At 31.3% G+C, this 22,261-nt stretch overlaps 2 protein-coding genes across 3 annotated transcripts; both read left to right on the top strand.

The window, feature by feature from the left end:
- Positions 1 to 9,132: 9,132 nt before the first annotated feature.
- Positions 9,133 to 13,332, top strand: LOC118058338 (uncharacterized). Of its 2 annotated transcripts, XM_035071047.2 has the most exons (6): positions 9,134 to 9,591; positions 9,671 to 9,782; positions 10,383 to 10,475; positions 11,397 to 11,591; positions 11,927 to 12,160; positions 13,028 to 13,332. In XM_035071047.2, exons 1-5 carry the CDS (start codon positions 9,299 to 9,301, stop codon positions 12,149 to 12,151), a joined length of 918 nt encoding a protein of 305 aa, XP_034926938.1. In that variant the 5' UTR covers positions 9,134 to 9,298; the 3' UTR covers positions 12,152 to 12,160; positions 13,028 to 13,332. The 2 variants fall into 2 exon arrangements, with proteins under 2 accessions (XP_034926940.1, XP_034926938.1); XM_035071049.2 differs by lacking the exon at positions 10,383 to 10,475 and having other exon boundaries at positions 9,133 to 9,591.
- A 4,133-nt stretch (positions 13,333 to 17,465) lies between these two features.
- On the top strand, positions 17,466 to 18,384 carry LOC118058345 (protein TIFY 5A). The gene is made up of 2 exons (XM_035071059.2): positions 17,466 to 17,650; positions 17,807 to 18,384. The coding sequence occupies exons 1-2, from the start codon at positions 17,571 to 17,573 to the stop codon at positions 18,189 to 18,191; spliced, it is 465 nt and encodes a 154-aa protein (XP_034926950.1). The 5' UTR covers positions 17,466 to 17,570; the 3' UTR covers positions 18,192 to 18,384.
- Positions 18,385 to 22,261: the final 3,877 nt, after the last annotated feature.

The raw sequence follows: 22,261 nt of genomic DNA, 5'->3' as shown, positions 1-22,261 counted from the left end.
ATAAATTACAAATAATATATATATTTAATAAAACAAAGAGTTTATGAGAATTTTATGGGATATTGATGTAAGGATTAAATAATGATAAAACAATTGTTAAGGTTAGAGGATTCACAAATAGTATTAGAAATAAGTATGGTATAAACTCTTTTTTATTAATCAACTGGAAACCATACACCAAGGAGCTTCCAATCGGATGATTTATCCTTAATAGTTCATTATAAATTTGTAACATGATCATATTAATTATCTTATTTAAGTAACATCATACTTTTAAATATTGTCAGGAATTCATGATGCTAACTTATATTAACAACAAATCAAGTTCCTTTCATAGCACAGGTGTAGGTTATACCATACGGTTTGCTATGAAAGTGTCAAGCATTTGTTGTACCAAGTGTTATACAACACAAATCTAGATTAACCATTTAACAAGCAAGGTATTAAGAATTAGTAAGATAAAAAGATAAGACATGTTAATAACAAACTTTCTTGGATATAAATATTGAAGTCCATGTTGAGTTTATATTATACATATTCTAACACCATTAGTGAAACCTTTTCACCTTGACATAATGAACCTAGCTAAACATAATGAAGGAGAGAAATATAAATAAACAACATAAGAACATAAGTATAATAAAGGAAATGAAAAGCATAAATAAGAGATTAAGGAAAATAACATGAAATAAAACTTTAACATTACAAAAATATAAAGAAAGAAATAAAGAGCATGATCTTGATCTGATCAACCAATATATCTAAATGCATGGCAAATGCCTCCTTTTATAGGCCAACATTTGGAACTATTGATTTGATGACTAATTGTTGAGTGGGTGGCCACATCTTAACTTGGTGACAATCCTTATCTTCTTGTCTGAACAAAACGTCATTGATAACGTCAGAATTTGAACAGATTTATGTCATGAAAGTTCTAGGAAATTGTCTCAACTTGCCAACAAAATACAATCGGTGCATTTGAACTTCCAGAACTAGAGATATGAGTTGAACACTGAACAGTTTTTGGGCTCCAGGATAAATTCAGACTTCTCCGTTGTTGCTATAATTTGGACTTGAAAACGGCTTTTTTAAATCTTGGACTCCCATAAAATTTTTAGGCCTATATCTTAGCTTTCCATCTATATAAAGAAGACCTAAATCCAAGATCTACAACTCCAGATATGACCCAATGATCGAACAGTGTTCCAGTTTGGACTGAATTAGCATCTCTTTTCTAAGTTTGGCTCTCTCATTGTCTTTTAAATTTCAGTAGTTAAACTCATCAATCAATCCTTTGATTTATGTGATAGGCATGCATTTAAGATGAACATTTACCATAAATTAAATGTATCTTATAGTATCAGACTTGTTATTATAAAACATGCTTTCGTTAAAGAGTTAATGATACTTCAAGTGCAAAATAATGATATAAAACATTGATAAAAATACACTTTTAAGTACTAATCAGTAACATGTATAACTTTATTAATAGTAAGTCTGCCAATAAGCTGCAATGCCTAGTTACTCCCATCAGGACTTTAGTGGTGGAAACAATAAATGGTGGAATTATGCAATGCTAAGCAGTGTGCAAAAACTTTAGATAAAGAATGCAAAGAGTGAGTTTCATGACTGATGTATTCATTATTGATTTAATCAACTGTGACATGGTGTTAGATATCCAATGGCTAGCAATACTAGGCAATGTTGTATCTAACTATAAGGATCTCTAGATGTCCTTCAAATGGCACGACTAAAATGTATTGCCCAAAGACACTAACTACACTAGGGTATAGACCATTGAGTTGACACAACTTAACAGCTTGCTGGTTAGCCCTATACAATTGGCAAGTATGAGTCTATGTAGTATGACAACTATTAGGGACAAAAACAGTACTACAAGCTCTATGTCACCATCAACTATAAGCAACCAGAAGGGATGATTGGCTTTGAAAGTACTGCTAAAGAGTTACAAAGAGATATTCAAAGAACTTGAGGGACTGCCCCCCATCGAAACTCATAACCACATTATCCTTATGAAGAAAGATGCTCAATCAATTAACCTCAGACCTTACAGATACTTTAGAGTGCAAAAAGACATATTGGAAAAGATGGTGAAGGAAATGCTCGAGTTTGAAATCATCCAACAGAGCAACAACCCTTTTGTTTCCCCCTTTTTTTGGTTAAGAAAAAAGACAATTCTTGGAGACTCTGTGTTGATTACAAGGCCCTCAATCAACTTACCATCAAAGACAAATTTCTAATACCTCTAGTTGATGAGTTATTAGAATAATTGGTAGGTGCAACTGTATTCTCAAAGGTGGATCTAAGATCTGGTTACCACCAAATTAGAATGACGACTTAGGGTGTGTTCAAAATAGCATTTTAAACTCATAATAGTCATTATGAATTCTTGGTAATGCCATTTGGGCTAACCAATGCCCTTACCACCTTCTAGAGCATGATGAATGATGTGTTCTGAAGGCATCTAAGGAAGTTTATGTTAGTGTTCTTTGACGACATCTTAATCTACAGTCACCCAATGATAGAACACCTAGAACACTTGCAAATAGTATTTGAGTTACTAAAGAGGCATCAGTTGTGGTTAAGAGCAACAAGTGTATGTTTGGCATCTATCAAGTGGAATATTTAGGGCATGTGATCTCTAAGGAGGGAGTAGCTACTAACCCTAAAAAGATTAAGGTTATTATCGATTAGCCTGGCCCCAAAAATATCAAGTAACTATGTGGATTCTTAAGCCTCACTGCTATTACAGAAAGTTTATCAAAGGCTATGGATCCATTAACAAACCACTAACTCAGCTACTAAAAAAGATGTATTTGCCTAGAATGAAGGCGCAATCAGGGCCTTCAGAGGCCTAAAGAAAGCTATGACATAACCACAAGTTCTCTCCCTGCCTGACCTTAATAAGCCTTTTATGGTTGAAACAGATGCACCAAGATCTATTATAGGTGTCGTGATTATGCAAGAGGGATACCATATAGCATTCATCAGTAAATCCTTGGTGCCTAAACAACAAGCCTTATTAACCCATGAAAAGGAAATGTTGGCTATCCTACATGCGGTTACCAAGTGGAGACATTACCTATGGGAGAGACATTTTACAATCAAAACAGACCATGTTAACCTTAAGTACCTACTAGCACAAAAGGTATCATGTCCCTCTCAACACATCTAGCTAGCCAAACTTTTAGGCTTCGATTACGACATTGAATATAGGAAAGGGAAGGAAAACAATGTTATCGATGCTCTATTTAGGTGCTCCAGTAATGAGGTGTTCACCCCTAACAATGTCCACCATTTTGACCAGCCTATTAGAAAAGGTAAAAACATCCTAGACTGCGAATAGAGCTTTAATGAAGATCATAACTAATTTAGAAAAGGACCCTAGTCTACACCCACATTACACATGGGTGAATAGGCATCTACACAGGAAGGGCAAGTTGGTGTTGGGCAATGACTCTAACCTACAAGGTAAACTAATCTCCATCTATCACGACTCAGCAATAAAGGGGCACTCTGGTGTTACTGTCACTACAAAATGGTTAGGGTTGCTATTCTATTGGAATAAACAACAAAAATATATGAGGAAGTGTCATACCTGTTAGAAGAACAAGAGTGAGAATGTCTTCACATATGATCTACTTCAACCCCTCCCTATACCTAGACACCTTTCGTGAATATCAACATGGATTTTATTAAAGGGCTACCTAATTCAAAATGGAGGAATGTTGTCTTGGTGGTGGTGGATAGATTCAGCAAGTATGCCCATTTCATTGTCTTATCTCACCCCTATGCCGCTGCAATAATGATATATGCCTTTATGAATAACATCTACAAACTACATGACTTACCAACTTCTATAGTGAGTGACAAAGACCTTGTGTTTCTAAGAAAATTTTGACAGGACATGTTCTCTTATCAAGGAATTCAACTATTACATTCTACAGCCTACTATCCCCAAACCGATGGACAGACAGAAGTGGTAAAATGGTGATTGGAACAATACTTAAGGTGCATGACAAGCAAGACACCAGAACAAGGTCAAGATGGTTACCCTTAGCTGAATGGTAGTACAACACCAACTATCACACCTCAATCAAGTTTGTACCCTTTGAAGCTCTCTATGGTTAGGTACCTCAAATCCACATACCTTACTTGCCTAAGGACTCTAATATAGAAGTTGTTGATAGATAATTAACAAAAAGGGAATACATGCTCAAGATCATCAAGGACAATCTCAAGCTAGCTAACATCGTATGATTCAACTTGTAAACAAGAAACGAAATGAACAAATTTTCAAGGTGAGGGACTGAGTTTACTTAAAATTACAACCCTACAGGCAACAAATAGTAAACAGGAGAACTTCACACAAACTGGCAACAAAGTACTATGGTCCTTGTCAAGTTATTAAATGCGTAGAGGTAGTAACAAAGAAATTGTGTCTTCCTAGTTCAAACACTATACACTCAGTATTTTATGTATCTCAATTACACTCAGTATTTTATGTATCTCAATTAAAGCAACATGCGGGAAATAAGGTAGTGTATGACAACTTACCTACCCAAAACTCAAAACCAGAGTTACAACCCCAAACAATTCTTGACAGAATAATGGTTTGGCACCATAATCAGACAACTACATGAGCCTTAGTCCACTGGAAGAACTTATCACTGTCTAAGGCCACCTAGGAATTTATCGACGATCTTCTCATGAGGTACCCACAGTTGTTCCTTAAGGACAAAAAAATCTTTCCAAGGAGGAGTATTGTTGCAAACCAAGAAGAACAGTAACAAAGAAGAGGATTTTAAATCAAAAAACTATTATTAAAACAATGGTATTTTTCAGTATTGCTTTATCTAGCCTTCAACCAACACGCACCGTTTAAATTAAACCACTTACTATCATACAACACCAGTGTTGTTTCTTATTTATGTTATTTGTTACTATTACGAGAAACACATGTAACTAAGCTTAACAATATTCTAGAATCTATCCCCTGCTATATTTGTAACAACTTATGGAATAGAAAGGACAAAATAATGCAACACAATTCTCGTATTTTTCCCTCTGTTCCCTTTTCTCTCTCTCATCTTCTTCCCACCCCCTTTCTGTTATTCTAATTATACTTTATGTTAGCTAGGAAGGCCATTGCCAACCTAGCTCATCAATTAGATTCCTTTCTAGTTAGTTCTCTCAGGATCCAACTTACAATAATAGGAGTTAGTTTTGTGCATATGCGTATTCTTTGAAAAGTTTTATGCTTTTTTGTTCTTGAAGGTTTTTTCTTATCTATATTGTTCAGATTTTGTCCTCTTTATAGCTTGATTAGCTTTTGAGAGATATGATCAGATATTTAGGGAAAAGAACAAGTTTTTTTATTGATCTAATTGTGTGATTTGGAGTCTAAAATTGAAATTGTTTTTCAAAATTGTGATTGCAATATTAAAGATGTCCACTAGAGTTCTGAACGTGAAGTTTGTTTTTATGTATTGCTTGCCCGTGCGATGGAAAGTTATTGATTTGTTGAAATTTTCTTAATTTAAAGAATTACATCTACGTGAGAAGATTAAAAGGCAAACAAAACATTCAACTATAAATAAGATTATAAGAATTCTAAATCTTTTTAGGCTATAAAGTGAAGAGGCCTTGAAAGACTTTGGATACTTATTGATGATAGAATATTTCTATAGTGAGTCGTAAATATACATGTATATAATTATATTTCTTTCCTTTGTTTTTTTTATTTTATTGATTGGATCTTTTTATTCATGTTTTCAATAATTTCACCTTCTACGAGATCAAATATATACACCATTAGGTGCACCATAATTGGCAACGAGGGTGAAGGAATTGCTCATGAAAAATGGCTGGAAGCATGTTTATGAAGAAAAAAGAAAAAAAGAAAAGAAAAGGGAGGAGGTGACCATGGCACATGGGTTTCTCCTATTTTCATATATATATCCTAAGGCTATGTTTGTTTTCCGGAAAGTGATTTTTGAAAAATTACTTTTCAAACTTTCATATATTTGTTTGCCATTAGAAAAATTGGTCAACGGAAAACACTTTCCAATCAAAAGAAAATTTAGCATGGTTTCCAGGAAAGTGTTTTCCTGACAAATTTGGGTGGAAAACACTTTCCGAAAGTTATGAAAAATTTAGAAATATCATATTATTTGTTGATTATATCAAATTTGGTCCTCATTTTTATAATTGTTATTTGCTTTTCCCTTATCATTTTTTATTGAAATTTTTTTATTTATCAAATTTGGTCCATATTATTTTGATTGTTACTTATTTTATTTGAAATAATTTATGAAATGTTAATTATTATTATTATTTTAATTTCTTCATCTTTCTTTTTTTTTTTTTTAGATTTGATCTTTATTATTTTGATCATTATTTATTTTATTTGAGATCATTTATGAAATTATATTTTTTTCAATTTCATTTTCATTCAAATTTTTAATTTGTAAGATTTGTTCCTCATTATTTTAATAAACTTGAGAAAAATAAAATATTAATAAGTTATTTTCCAACTTATTTTCCATGACATAACCAAACACTGAAAATATTTTCTAACTTATTTTTTATTACACTATCAAATATTAAAAAATAATTTATTAACTGGAATTCACTTTCAAAAAAATTTATTCATTTAAAAAAAAAAATTACTTTTCAATAAATAAACGTACCTAAAACTGATTGGCTTTCCAGTATGCCAGCTCTCTATTCAATCAGATGGAGATGGAACTTGGCATTGTAAATTGGGAAAGGTGTACGTTGGCACCTCTTAGGGAGGAAGGTTTTCTCATTACAGGAAAGGTTTTTAGGCTCTTTTGAATGTGCCCTATTTTCTTTGATTTTCTGCCTAGCTACTACTGCATCTGTTCATTATGAGGCCCTACGTTGGCACCTCTTAATTGTTGATCTTCTTGATATTAGATTAATTGGGGTTGCTGAAAAATAATATCAAAGCAAAATTTAAGGCGTGGTCGCGTGATGATCCTGACTATGATGCTTTTCTTATTCTTTTATTGTATGGTTGATACACAGCGGAGCGCTGGTAGAAGAAGGTTGCTAATACTTCCAAACATTCATTGGATCCGACGATGATAAAAAATTTACAAGGGTGCCATTCAAATGTTGTCAAGATTTGTGTAAATTTCATATTTATTAGAATCTGTAAAATCTAACGATTCTAATTAAAATTTTCAATCTCAAATTGCCAAATTGAAGGCCAATTTGGGTTAATTTGTTAAGAAATTGTGAGATTAAAAAAGAAGGAACCAAAGTATAAATCACGGAGGGAATATGTTGCTTTAACAAAGTTTGTGTAAAATATGCATTTTAATCCTCAAACTTTTCCAATTATAAATATGTGGTCCTTTCAATTTTTAAAAATTAAAAACAAAGTTAATTTTGGATTCAAACTTCTTTTTTTTTTTTAGAGAAAAAAAAAAGTAGTCAAATTCTGGAAATAAAAAAAGAAAGTCATCATTTACATCTATTAAGACCACACAAAAAAAAAAAGTTATTTTGGTGTTAATCAGTTCCTTTCAATAGAAAGAGTTTATCCTAGTGTTTTTTTCCTTGAACTTGCTTGTAGATTTGAGCTAACAAACAATTTTAGTTTTGGGTTGATTATGGGTTTTAAAGCATTTTATTTTATTTTATTGTTCTTTGAGGCCATAAATATATTTTATAAAGTGTTAAGAGTGTTTTTTGGGTTAAAATATGATTGAAAATGAATTTTTAATTTGAAAATTCATAGTCCAGTTTCCCAACGACCAAATGTCACTGGAATCTGAACAAGGCAAGTGATGAATTGCCTACTATCTTCTTAAAAAAAAAAAAAAATGACACCCATTAAAAAAAATAAAGCTCAAGTGTTTTAGGCCAACCAGCCCAAGCACCTACTCCTTTTTCCTTCTTTTTTATTTCTTTTTTTCCCAAAATATACTCAATCACAATTTGAAGTTTTTTTTTCTTAATTTTTTTTTTTTAATTTCATTATTTAATATTTTATTGATTATTAATCAAGCAATGTAATTTGTTTTAAATTGATATTTTTATCCATTTGTCTTAATATTAGAATAGTTCTAAATTTTATAGGTGTTTATTTTAGATAAAAAAAAATATTAAAAAAATTATTTAGTCTAATTAAGTTTATAATTTGGATTATAGATTTGACTGGTTAAATTTAATTGATTAAAAATTAAGTTTTATATTTTTTTTAATTACATAAATAATTCTCAATTTATTTAATTAAATCCTGTATAATTTTTTTTATTTGCTATTAATATTTTTATATTAAAAAACACATATTGTACTATAATAGTGATTATATCAATTTATTTTGGATGAAAAACACTTTCTAAAAATTATAAAAAATTTAGAAATGTCATATTATTTCTGATTATATCAAATTTGGTCCTCAAACTTTTGATTGCTATATATACTTTATTTTGAATATTTATTTTTCAATTTCATCCCTTAGAATTTAATTTTTATATTAACTTTGGTTTTCATTTTTATAATTGTTATTTACTTTTTTTCTTATTATTTTTTAATTAAAATTTTTTATCTATTAAATTTGGTCCTCATTCTATTGATTGTTACTTATTTTATTTGAAATAATTTATGAAATGTTAATTATTATTATTTTAATTTCTTCATCTTTTATTTTTTTTTATTTTTTAAATTTGATCTCTATTATTTTGATTATTATTTATTTTATTTGAGATAATTTATGAAATTATATTTTTTTTCAATTTCATTCTCATTCAACTTTTTAATTTGTAAGATTTGTTCCTTATTATTTTAATAAATTTAAAAAAAATAAAATATTAATAAGTTATTTTCCAGCTTATTTTTCATAATATAACCAAATACTGAAAAATGTTTTTTAACTTATTTTTTATTACACTACCGAATATCAAAAAATAATTTATTTTTTCAAAATTTACTTTTCTAAAATTTATTTTTTTAAAAAATACTTTTCAATAAATAAACAGGTAGAAAAGAAAAGAAAAAAAAAGTAAAATAACTAGTTATCATTATAGATAGGAAATCCTAGACCACACAAATCAAGACTACCCAGCTCAAGCATGTGAGATTCCCTAGTGTGTACGGAACCGATTTCCCATAAAATACCGATGCCCCGCCTACTCAGCTTTCACCGATGACCAACTAACAAACCCAAAAAGGCGTCTAAAAGTACACCACCATTCCATTCACAAACAAAAAATCTATACTGTAAATAAAAGAAAAAAAAAATATGGAAGCTCTCGATCTTCTCTTCTCCATCACTTCCACTTTCTTCACTTCACTCGCCCTCTCTCTCATCCTCGTCTTCCGCACTCTCTTCACGCGCCGCCCCTCCTCCACCATTCCCTCTAATGCCGTCTCCCTTTACCAAGGCACTGTCTGGCACGAACGTCGCCGCCCTGTCCACCACTCTTTCCGCTACTCGGTGCGCTACGCTTTGTTTGACCTCGACCACGCACACGCACCTCCTGACCACCTTTCCGCCGATGAAGCACGCCAAGTCGCTCAGACCACCGGACCAGTGTACTCCTTCTTTTTTATGTCTTTTTATTGGGCTTTTGAAACAATATATATCAATTAGAATATTGTGGTCCTGATGCAGTTTGCTGCTGACAATACCTCCAAGTGTGGGATATGAACAAAATCCACTGAGTTTGTATTATTGCTATGACATGGATGGGTCTGCTCGACTTCTCAAGAAATGCATTGCGGAGGTTTGTGCTTTGATAAAATAAAAGGTTGTGAAATTGGAAACAGTGAAAGTTGAATCTAATTAGGTTGGAAGGAAGAATGGTGAATGCATCCCCTTGAAGAACTGAGTAGTAATAATTCCAAAAACTATCCTTCTTTTGAATATAAATTTAATCTATTCAAGTTATGCAATGAACTTTTTTCTTTTTTCTTTTTTATCACCAAGAATGGGAGACATTAATTATCTACCAGAGATGATAATAAGTTATGCAAAACCAAATTCATGCTCCCAATTGTCACTCTTTCTCACCCCTCGTGGGGCCATCTTTTATATTGCTTCAATTTAGTGCATGGAGCTTTTAAGAAATATTTTTCACCCACAAATGGTACATTGCTTTTACCCTTTTACACACACACGCACACTAAGAAATAACAAACGAGAGGATGCATATTTCATCTCCATGCTTGTGCAAACTTTTCTCATGTATTTGTCTTCTGGAATAGGTAAATTTACAAACAGGAAGAGCATAATGTTTGCTGTGTAATTATTTTCTTGATTGTGTGCTAAGATGCTTGGATGGACCATGTTCTCTCTCCTGACCTTACTGGTGATTCTGGCTTAGGTAACAAATACTCCATGGGGTGAAAGAGTTGTTTTCATTTTTGATCCAAACTCAGATGTAGTGGCAAAACCATTACATGTTAGCCCTTTTATGGTATGTTGTGGTTGATTACAATTATTTGTTTGTTTCTTGATGATAAATTCATTTTCTTGAATTTACTCTATTTATTTTGTTCACATTTTTAAGTCCAATCGATCTATGGTTCTCTTGTATTGTTTTGATTTCTAGAACACTCTAATAGGATTTGATTCTTGTTTTTTTTTCTTGGGATGCTTATTGCAGCATGGTGGACCTTGAATTGTAATTTTCATTCACTTCAATGGTTTCTATGATAACAAGCAACATCTGCTATGTTGTTGTTTTTTTATTTAATTATTTTTCCTCTCTTATGCCTAGACAAATGATGCAACTTAGGAACCTCTTCTGCATCTTTTGTATTACATAAAACTATGACTCATTTGACTTGGATGTGCAATATCAATGTTCAAATAAATGTTTGTTTGTTGCAAGTCTCTTGCAGCAGCAGCAATGAATGGAAGAAAAACAATTGGCAGCTGAAGCCTAAGGTACTTCTACAAGCTGAAATTGTTGGGATTAGGTTGGAGAGTCTTGGATTTAATTTTCCAAGATATAGTTGGCTCTTGTTGGTTTCAGATACTGGAAGATACTTCTTTATTGTTCTCATTTATATTTGCACATGTAGATTTTCAGCAGGATATATTGACCACTTTTGTATTAACAGGTTCGATTGATATAGGACCGTCTTAGTTAAGATATAGAATTCACATTTAAAATATCTTCACACATTAAGAAATCAAGGTTAGGAAACTTGAAGTGATATGAGAATCACAACCTGGAACCACTTACGTAAAAAATTATGCTTTGTTTTTCTTCTTATTATTTTTTGTATTAGTTTTTCAATCATGCACAACCTAACATATTTGATGGTTCTCATTTTTTATGATGAAAAGTTCTTCACTCTTCAAATTATATGTATTTTATGGAAAATTACAGGATATGCTGGGGAATTGGAATATCAAAGCAAACGATCCCACGGACAGTTTATCTGTGTTTATTTCAGTTCAGCACCCTGAGCTTGGTGACTATTTTGTGGCCTCATTGAAAGCTAAAAGACTCTCCTCAGTGTCTGATCATGCTATGTTCTTCTGGCTGATGCCACATAAAGTTGCATTATGGATATATTGGCATGTAAGTGCAGTTGAATAGCTACTTAATTCTCTCTTTGGCTGGTGATCTTAGATCTCAGCATCAACTGAACTTAAGTCATCAACTTGTTTATTATATTCCCAACAGATATATCAGTCTCAATTGGAATTGACACTAGTGTTCATCACCTCATGAATCTTTAGAACAAAAATAGAGCTTGCTGAAACAGCCAAGTGGTTCTCACATTAGAATATCGAATGGGTCGACTCATTACTTTTAGAACACTTGTACCCTCCTGTCTACTCATAAGATATCTAAGCTATAATGCACATTGCTTTAAATTAACTGTTCAGTCCCGTTCACCATGTTTTGTGCAGGCCTTAAAACTGTGGTGGAAAAATGTTCATTTCATCCAACATCCAAGATATACTAACCCTACATATAGGGAGGAAGCTATGATCCGTGATAAAAAACTTCAGTGTAATCAGGCACTTGCATGGGACAGAGGCAACTGTTTGCAAGCTGATGGACATCATCCAGGAAATTTGGCTGATAGAAAACGTTGGTTCAAGTGGAGAGATGCCAAAAGGCCATGGTGTTGAATTCTAGGGGTAAGGTTTTTACTGTGATATATTTTTCTTATATTTCCCATACCTACATGTATGCAAGGCTGGCTTTGGGCATGCAGATTAAGAGAAAAAATATACCTATTATGGTCCCATTTGTTGTTGGGGTGGCTGTAGAGCCACCGTAGAGAACTGAAAATGTGGTGACTGGTTTTGTGGACATTCTGCTATTCCTTCAGTTTCCCTTCTCATTTGTAAAGCAAGAATCATGCTTGAAGTTATTTTAGAATTTGCGTTGCTGGAACTCTATTGTATTGGAAATCAAGTGATCAAATTGCTTTTGCTTGATGATTTTTGTTTAATTGCTCAATTTCTTATCTTTAACTTCACTCATAAATTCTTCTATCCGTCAATATATGTGTGTAGTTGTGTTATGAAGTCTCTGCCATCCTGAACAAATGTGTTCTTAATTTCAAAAATTAATCATCGTTTCCTCTCTTTTATATTGTTGTAATTTTTCTGGGTTTCTACGCTATATGCAAACCTCTTCCAGATATCGCAGTGCTGTTAATGACTTTCCATATTGTCTTGGCATTTAGTGGAGATTTCTTTTCACTTCTTTTTTCCCTCTTTTGAGGCAGAAACTCATAGTAATACAAAATATCAATCGAGGGTTCATCTGAACAATAATATCATGTTATTGTTAGGGTCTCATGTAGGCCTTTATGGCCTTGACTTGTAGATAACCTTGATGAGCCTCTGAATATCTTTTATTAGAAACCAAAATCTTACGATTTTTTTGAGCAGTAATAAAATTCCTTGCCAATAGCATGATCATCTTTTCTTTTCTTTACTTTTTATTTTTCCAGCATGGATTTTAACATGAGAGGCTCGGTCAATGTTTGCTTTCAGGGATCGATGGCAGCCCAATAAAGCAGTAGTCACCTCTCGAGGCACATATATCGATACCTACTCTTCTGACTCCACAACAGGGTGTCTTTCAGTCTTTTTGCTGTGGAATGAATGTTGGTTGATTTGCGTGTATCGATACCTTCTTCTTCTTCTTCTTCTTCGTCTTCTGGTTGTTAGGTTCCAGTAATAATATGAGGCACATGTATCTTCATTAGTGTTGGTTGATTTGCATGTAACCTATGAGTTGCAAAACCTTCAATGTGTTGCAAATGAAATGTTTGGCTGACCAAGCTTTTCTTTGCTTACTTTGTTATCTATGCCTCTTGTTTTCTAGAAAAATGTTTGCTCCCATGTTGGGATCTCTTGTGGTTAAATGGGGAAAATCATAGATTATAGTTTTCATAATGTGTCAGGAGCAGTTATTTGAGGTGGTGTTTAGCTCATGGAGAGGAGAGGACAGGACAGCTGATGAACAATAGTGAGGTGCTTACGTGAATGCTATTGTACAAGTCACAAGGTACACTAACAAGCACTACATGACCAAATGCTAAGTACACACTAAGAGATGAAACACAGAGATTACAATGCCCAATGAGACACAACTCTCCATCCATAGACAAGAAATAAGTAATAATCCCATGCTTCCTTTCCCATGTTGTTGCAGGTAGAAATCTCCCAATCAGGTTTTCTTATGATGTGAGTCGGTGCTAAAATCGTACTTTTTTTGAGCCCCAAATGTCATCAAGCCATGCATGTTACCAATATAATGCAATGCAGGCTGGTGAAGTTGATAGCAATTATGTCTTTGCTCTTCCATTTTCATAAACCTGATTGAATCTTCTCATTAGCAAATTCTACAATCGCTTCTTCCTTCAAATGCCACTCCTGTTCAAAATGTGATACATGGCATTTGATTTTTATGTGCATGCCATAAAAATCCTCAACAAAATGACTAATTAATCCTCTGACTAATTAAAATTTACTCACATTGATATCAATAGAAAAAAAAAATTAGTTTATATTAAGATTCAATAAAATCTTCTTATTTTAAAATTACATATTTAAATAAGATTCAAACTTTATATCAATATATAAAAGCTTTGTGGTCAATTTTATTTATTCAATTTATATTTCTTTCTAAGATCAAAGCATAGCATTTTCTATATAAGATAACTTAATGATCTTAAGTCTAAGGATCATTTACACAATTGTCACGTGAGTTTTTTATAAACACATGTGATTTCTACATATGAAATTCTCATGTGGGTCAGTTCAGTATACATGTCATGTGACAAGCATCTATATATTAATTTTATAAAGAAAATTAACATAATATGTATCAGTCTCAACGAACCCACTTAATGTCTAGTCTTAATAGTGCATCAACTAAAAACATTTAGGAACAATACTTTAATAAAATAGGAATCTCATAGTTATAATAACTTTATAATTTTCATTACAAAGCACTTTTGTTCCAATAAATTTATCTTTACTCTAGACTTATTAATCAAATATTAAATTCATTAATAAAAAATAAATTAATATTGAAGATAAAAAAAATATTAATAATAAATATGCTTTTACATTAACAAAATTAGTGTCACGTGTAGCCAATCTATTGGCTACAATGCATGTACATTAACAAAAGCATTATTATATTCATATAAATACATATTTATTATTAATAAAAGCTTGATTCATCTTTAATATTCATATAATATTATATTAATGAATCTAATATTTGCTTTATAAAGATAAAGCTCATGGGACAAAAGTGTTTTACAAAGAAAATTATAAAGTTGTTATAATTATGAGATTTCTTTTGGATTAAAGCATTGCTCCTAAAATATTCTTAGTCAATACTCTTTTAAATACTAGATATTTATTAGAGCCATAGAGACTGGTATATGTTATGTTTTTTTTCTTTAAGAAAGGAAGAAACTGTTGTCATAAGCTAAAGTAGAAAAGATACCTAGAACTAATATATAAGTGATTGTTATAAGACATGTATATTAAACTAACCCGCGTGAGAATTTTATATGGAGAAATCATCTATGTATATAGAAAGACTCGCGTATTGGTTGTGTAAATGATTCTAAGATTTAAAATCATTAGGTTATTATTAAGTTATCATATATAGATAATATTATGCTTTGATCATGTTACATGTTATCTTAATCAAGGTAGTGAAGAGACAGTCATTGGATATAACATGAGCTATATAAAGGTACTTGAGTGATCAAGAAAGCTTTCATCACCCTAGGTGAATTTGAAAAAATATTTCATATATTTTCAAATGGTATTGACTGAAAAATCCTTAGCCATGGTAGAAAGAGATTTGAAAAAAGTTTCAAATCTTATTCAAACGATCAATAACTATTATGTAGAGAACAAACATGATTTAATATGATAGTATTTCATGCTTTAATGTTAAATCAAGAACAATATTAATGAAATGATATTAATTACACTGAGAAACTGATCACTGAAAGATTAAGTCAAAGCATTAATAATTTTTTAAAATATTTGGAGAATCATGACACATTATTAGACAATGCGTCTAATCTTCAAATATAAATTAATAAATTATTGAATTTATAATAAATTAAATTATTTAATTCTATTTAATGAGAATTATAATTTATATTTGGGCCAATATATTAAGAACCTAATGGGTCACATACATCAAGAAGCATTAGTCAGGAACTAAACTAGGATGATTTAATTGCCTATGACTTGATTAAAATATATTTTAGAAATTACGGATTAGAATATAATTAATACATGGATTATATTTCTAGGCCTAGAAAAATTAAGGACCTGATTGAATTAATTTATAAAATTATCCTGAATTAATATATAGATATTATTTAAGGCGCAAATTGATGTTTTTCCAATTTATAAAGTTTTTCAAAATTTTGTATAAATATTAAGTTGTGCCTTTTATTTTTGCAATTGTTATCTGTTAGACAGAAAAAATTTGCATAAATCACAAAATAGAGAGCTGGTACTCTAAGCATAGAAATTCCATCTATCCTGAATAGGGATTTAGGAGATTTTTCACTAGTGATCCTTATGAATTACCGTTGAAGAGCGGACAATTGAACGGCTTGTAATTTGCAATGACTCAATCTTTAAAAAATTATTCAAAACAAAAAAAAAATTAGAGCTTCAAGTAATAACTTCCTAAACAACTCTAAATTTGTTTAATGAGATTTTAGGGACTTCTAAATAATTTTGTTTTATTACTTTCATTACGTGTATGACATTTGAAAACCCAACAGATAAAAATGATAAGATTAAACTATTTAAATATTTTATTATTATTATTTTGGGGATTGAAAATTCAAGTTTTGTCTTAGGCCAAACCTACAAAATCCATGAACTAGTTTATTCGTTGCCTATCCTTTCATAGGACGACCTAATTCTTTGTGTTTAATTTGTGAAGTCTCATGTAGTGTTGAAATGATGTTTATGTGTTATTGTAAAAGTATTTAAATTATAAAATACATTAAATAAACAAAGATCACCAAACAAAAGCTCGAATTGATGTAATATCGAAACTAAAATTATCACTAAGAGAATAATACTCGATTTTGGAGAAGCAATACAAAAGAAACTCATTCAATGAAATCTAGAATAAATCAAACAACATTAAAATCTTGAAAGAAAAAAAACACCCTCAATTTTGATGGTTAAGAGGGGCTGCCGGACAAACAACCTATATATCCTGTTTAATTTTTAATTTCCAAGGTTAGAAGGGGCAAGCCTCCAAGCCTTCGCACTCTCAAGTTGCCCCATTATTGTTTACTGGTATATATGGTCACCGTTATCATAATTCATTTCTGAAATATTTTATCATAATCTTTTTGAGTTCGAGCTGCTATAGAATTCCTTTGTAGTTAATTTGTAATATAATATATATGTATTAACATATGCATTTATGTGATAGAAATGATGGAATATTTTGATAAGTTATTAGATTGTAATAATGTTTTAAAATAAAATTTACATAGAGAAACCGTGATTTTTGGTTATATCAGGCATTACTTTGTACGTGAAATCAGCTGATCAGTTCATCCGTGCTCAAGTTTCGCAATTCTTTGTAAATGGGCGTCGGCCGTATCACATGAATGCATGTGAGGCAAGAGAAAAGGAGAGCCAAAAATTCACGTGTAACCCTGCAAAGGCGGCGTTTCCAAATTGAGAAATAATAAAAAAAACCATGTTCCACGTGCAAAAATGAAAGATGAAAAAGTGGCCCGTATGTTTTCGGCGTCTAGTTTTTGTGCGGTGCGTGTTTGAATCCATAGATTGTCGAAGGGATTCTTTAAAAAAAAAAAGAAAAAAAAAAAGAACAGCTCCTTTTTCCGGGCCCCACAATTTTTCTCTTCTTTTTCTTCTTCCCGCTATATAAACCCATAAATCCCCTAGTCTTGCTCTTCATTCATTCTCTCTTTTATCAGCTTTAACCTTTGTGATACCTAAACATCGCTAGCATTTCTCTGTTTGCTTCAACCATACGTTTGTTTTGCCCTTCAGCATGAAGAGAAACTGCAATCTCGAACTCCGCCTCCTTACTTCAGCGGATTCCGACAACCACCACCACCGTTACCAACCCCTGTAAGTTCTCTTTCCTTCTACGTAGTTGTTTCCTTTCTTAGGTTTCTTTTGTTTCGGTTATTGCACTTATTAATTGTAGCTGGGCTCATCAAGTTATTAGCAATTTTTTCCCCCTTTCTTTTGTATTGGTAGTAATCGATTCATGGTTAATTGCAGGGTGGAGGCGTCGAATGAGAGCCGACAATCAGAACTTAAACAGCAAGAGCAGAAGCAGCTAACTATTTTTTACAACGGGAGGGTTGTAGTATGTGATGTTGCAGAGCTGCAGGCTAGAGCAATCCTATTGCTTGCAAGTCGAGAAATGGAGGATAGATTGCGAAGCCCTGTCGGGTCGGAGCCATCTGCTTCATCACCGATCTCACCATCTCAGCTTTACAGCCCGGTTGGTCTTCCAATGAAGAGATCGCTCCAAAGGTTCCTCAAGAAGCGAAAGCATCGGATCCAAGCAACTTTCCCTTGCAAAGTTAAAAACCAGCTAACGCAGACTGGAAGATTGAGCGAGGAACTTTGTCTCGAGAGAAGATCAATGATCCTTGATTAATTAATGGCCAGGGACGGAGTTATATTGGTGCATAAAGACGTATAGAATTATAAATTCGTTGGATTGCTGTCTAGCCACGGCTCAATTAATGCTTGTCAGGAATATATTATTTACAGAATTAGCTAGCGTGCATTTGCACTGATGTAATATCATCAATTGAATTCTTTCTCATTTGCCAGATTTTAAAGGAATGTGCGGAGCCGATACAGAAAACTATATAGGTATGTTCCGAGGAGATCACAACAATGTCACATCACTCATTTTATTTCTTCTAAACGAGCCTGTCTTAAGATCAGGAACACTATACTTTTTATCTTTTAAAGATAATTTTTAGTTTATAAGGCCTGCTATCTTCTTTAATCTTATAATTTCAAATCTTGAAATCACTATTAATTCTTTTAATGCAACCCACCAATATTATAAGAGAAGCATTCTTAAAATTATGTATAAGAAAATTTAACCTCGATTGAGACACAAAATGACTTGAACCATTTAGATTATCTCCCTTCATATCGAGCCAAGAGAAGGGCGAGGCAGAGAGATCCGAGCTCGCCGTATGATTAGAGAGCTTGAAGAACTCAATGAATCGTTGGGAAGATAAGAGCATCAGAGAGCATGAAGGGACTTGGAGGAGCTGAGGTCCGACCTTATTTTCGATGCCAAATTAGAGCGACTAAGCAGTATCAGGATTCCAAGGAGCTCCAGATCGAGTCGGTGGAGTTCTTGATCCAAGAACTACAGTGGCTTTGAAAGCATTCAAATGATGCACCTCTAAATTTCTAAGAAATTTCTAATAGGTTAAGACTCTATCAGAAATCATTCTTCAATAAAAATACTAAAAGAAATTCATCCCGAAGAATCATCGGTTAGCATATTCTTACAAACCCAAAACTCATTAATCTCGTATCAAAAGATTACAATATTTTTTTATATATTGGGAAGCTTTAGAGTTAAAATTGAATGTGCAGGGCACCAATGCTAAGTAGGTTTTAGGCTTTAGCCATACACAAATGTTCAGTCAGCTTGAGTTTGGGATCGGGCCTAGGATAGGTATGGGTAATTGTATGGATGTATTGTAAAATAATTTTTTATCCAAAAGAATTATTTTCTTCGAGCCGATGAATTGACTGTCTGAATAATAACCTTCCTCTACCTGAACATTTCATTTTTAAGCGAAAATTATCTAGTCTTATAGAGAAAAAAATGTCAAGTTTTTTTTTTTATATATAGCGAGTGATTAAGGCAATAAACAATGAGGATTAGTCTTGGTAATTTTGCATCAACTTTATTTATGAAATTCAGGGTTGAAGGGGAGGTCCATGCAAACCATAAGGGCAAAACCTTAGAATCCACAATTAAAAATTAGAATGCTTATCTAAGAAAACTAAATTCATATTAAAAAACCATGAACCTTATATGATCTCTTTAATAAGACCTGCAAAACTATAAGTCTTGAGAACAACTATCCATTTTTTTAGATTTTGACCAAATCCGGCTGGAATAGTAGGGAAAAAATAATTTTGGGGAAAATAATGTTGCACATAAAATTAATTTGAAATTAACACCGATAATAATTAAAACATGCAAACAACAACCCTAATTGTTTAACGCTGGCTCAAATACACATAGCGAAAATAATAAAAAATTTATTTAGAAATTTCTAAGATCCTGTTAGATGGATCTAGAGTTGTTTAGGGATTTATTACTTGAAAATCTAATCTTCTTCGATTTTGAATAATTTTTTAAAGAATAGGTTGTCTCAAACCATAAATTGTCTAATTATTCGACCTCCAACAATAATTCACATGGATTATTAGTGAGACATTTCCTAAATCTCTATTTAAGAGAGAGGGATTGATATGCCTAAAGTGTTAGATCTCTATTCCGTGACTTATACAATTTTCCGTCTAACAGACAACCACTAAAAAATAAGAAGCATAGGTTACTATTTATATGAAAATCTAAAAAAACCGTATAAAGTAGCAAAATATCACTTTTCCCCTTAAATAATAAACAATGAGGATTAGTCTTGGTAATTTTGCATCAACTTTATTTTTGAAATTCAGGGTTGAAGGGGAGGTCCATGCAAACCATAAGGACAAAACCTTAGAATCCACAATTAAAAATTAGAATGCTTACAAAGAACTAAAATCATGTTAAAAAACCATCAACCTTATATGATATCTTTAATAAGACCTGCAAAACTATAAGTCTTGAGAACAGCCATCCATTTTTTTTTTATTTTGACCGGATCTGGCCAAAATAGTAGGGAAAAATAATTTTGGGGAAAATAATGTTGCACATAAAATTAATTTGAAATTAACACCGATAATAATTAAAACATGCAAACAACAACCCTAATTATTTAACGCTGACTCAAATACTATTGTTGGTTTCCTGAACGTCATACACGTAGTGAAAATAATAAAAAAATTATTCGGGAATTTCTAAGATCTTGTTAGACAGATCTAGAGTTGTTTAGGGATTTATTACTTGAAAATCTGATTTTCTTCATTTTTGAATAATTTTTTTAAAGAATAGGTTGTCTCAAACCATAAGTTATCTAATTGTTTAACCTCCAAAGATAATTCACACGAATTACTAGTGAGACATCTCCTAAATCTTTATTTAAAAAAGAAGAATTGATATGCTTAAAGTGTTAGCTCTCTATTCTGTTACTTATACAGTTTTCTGTCTAATAAACAACCACTAAAAAATAAGAAGCATAGGTTACTATTTATATGAAAATCTAAAAAAACCTTAAAAAGTAGCAAAATATCACTTTTCCCCTTAAATCATATTCATATATTAATTCAAAATAATTTTAGAAATTAACTTAATCAAGTCCTTACTTGATTTTTTTTAGGTTTAGAATTATAATTCATGTATTAATTATATTATAATCCTTAATTTATAAAATATATTTTAAACAAGTCATACTTAATTAAATCATCCCAATTTATTTTTGGACTTATGGCTCTTAATGTGTGTGACTCATTAGGTTCTTAATATGTTGGTAAAAATATAAATTCTGATTAAATAGAATTTAAATAAATTAAATAATTAATTAATTTATATTTAAAGATCATAAGCATCATCTAGCAATATGTCATGATCCCTTAAATATTAAAAAAGTTATTAGTGGTTTAACTTAACCTTTCAGTAACTGGTTTTTAGTATAATTAATATATTTTCATCATTAATGTTCCGATTTAATATTAAAGTATAGAGTATATTTGTCATGTAAAATCATATTTGTTCTCTATATAATAGTCATTAATCGTTTAAATAAAATTTAAACCCTTTTTAAATCTCACTCTATCTTAACTAAGGATTTTGTCAATCAATAATATCTTAGACCAGATGAAACATTTTCTTCAATTCACCTAGGGTGATGAATCATCTATTGATTACTTAAATACATGCATATAGTGCATATTATACCCAATATATGTCCATTTGTTACCCTTGATCAAGATAATATATTGTAAAAATATAAGATAACTTAGTGATCTCAAGTCTAAAGATCACTTACATAACTGTCACGTGAGTCTTTCCATAGATATAAGTGATTTCTCCATATAGAATTATCATGTGAGTCTATTCAGTGCATATGTCTTATAATAAACATCTACATATTATTTTTAGATATTTATTTTACCTTAGCTTATGAGAAAAACTGTTTATTTTCATGAATATATTTATCAATCTCATCTAATATTTAAAAGAACAACGACTAAGAACATTTTAGGAACAATATTTTGATGCAATAGGAATTCTATAATTATAACAACTTTATAATTTCATTTGCAAAATATTTTTGTATCATGGATTTTATCTTTACTCTATATTCATAAATCAAATATTAGATTTATTAATCTAAAATTATATGAATATTAAAAATAAATTAAGTACTTATTAATAATAAATATATATTTACATGAATATAATAATGTCACGTATAACCAATTAATTGGCTACATAATATATTAAATTAAAATTTCTCTTTCTTTTCTCAACTTTCAAGTACTGAAACATAAAAAAATAAAGTTTTGAATTGAAATATGAAA

The sequence above is a fragment of the Populus alba genome, chromosome 11 (genome assembly GCF_005239225.2).
Source record: "Populus alba chromosome 11, ASM523922v2, whole genome shotgun sequence".
Lineage (NCBI taxonomy): Eukaryota > Viridiplantae > Streptophyta > Magnoliopsida > Malpighiales > Salicaceae > Populus > Populus alba.
Note: the sequence above shows the minus strand (reverse complement) of the source record. Positions and strands in the feature narration are given on the sequence as shown.

Coding starts and splice junctions, on each gene's coding strand:
- LOC118058345 (XM_035071059.2), top strand. CDS start 17,571: ATGAAGAGAAACTGCAATCTCGAACTCCGCCTCCTTACTTCAGCGGAT. Junction 17,651..17,806: donor CACCACCGTTACCAACCCCT/GTAAGTTCTCTT, acceptor GGTTAATTGCAG/GGTGGAGGCGTCGAATGAGA.
- LOC118058338 (XM_035071047.2), top strand. CDS start 9,299: ATGGAAGCTCTCGATCTTCTCTTCTCCATCACTTCCACTTTCTTCACT. Junction 9,592..9,670: donor GCTCAGACCACCGGACCAGT/GTACTCCTTCTT, acceptor GTCCTGATGCAG/TTTGCTGCTGACAATACCTC. Junction 10,476..11,396: donor TACATGTTAGCCCTTTTATG/GTATGTTGTGGT, acceptor GGAAAATTACAG/GATATGCTGGGGAATTGGAA.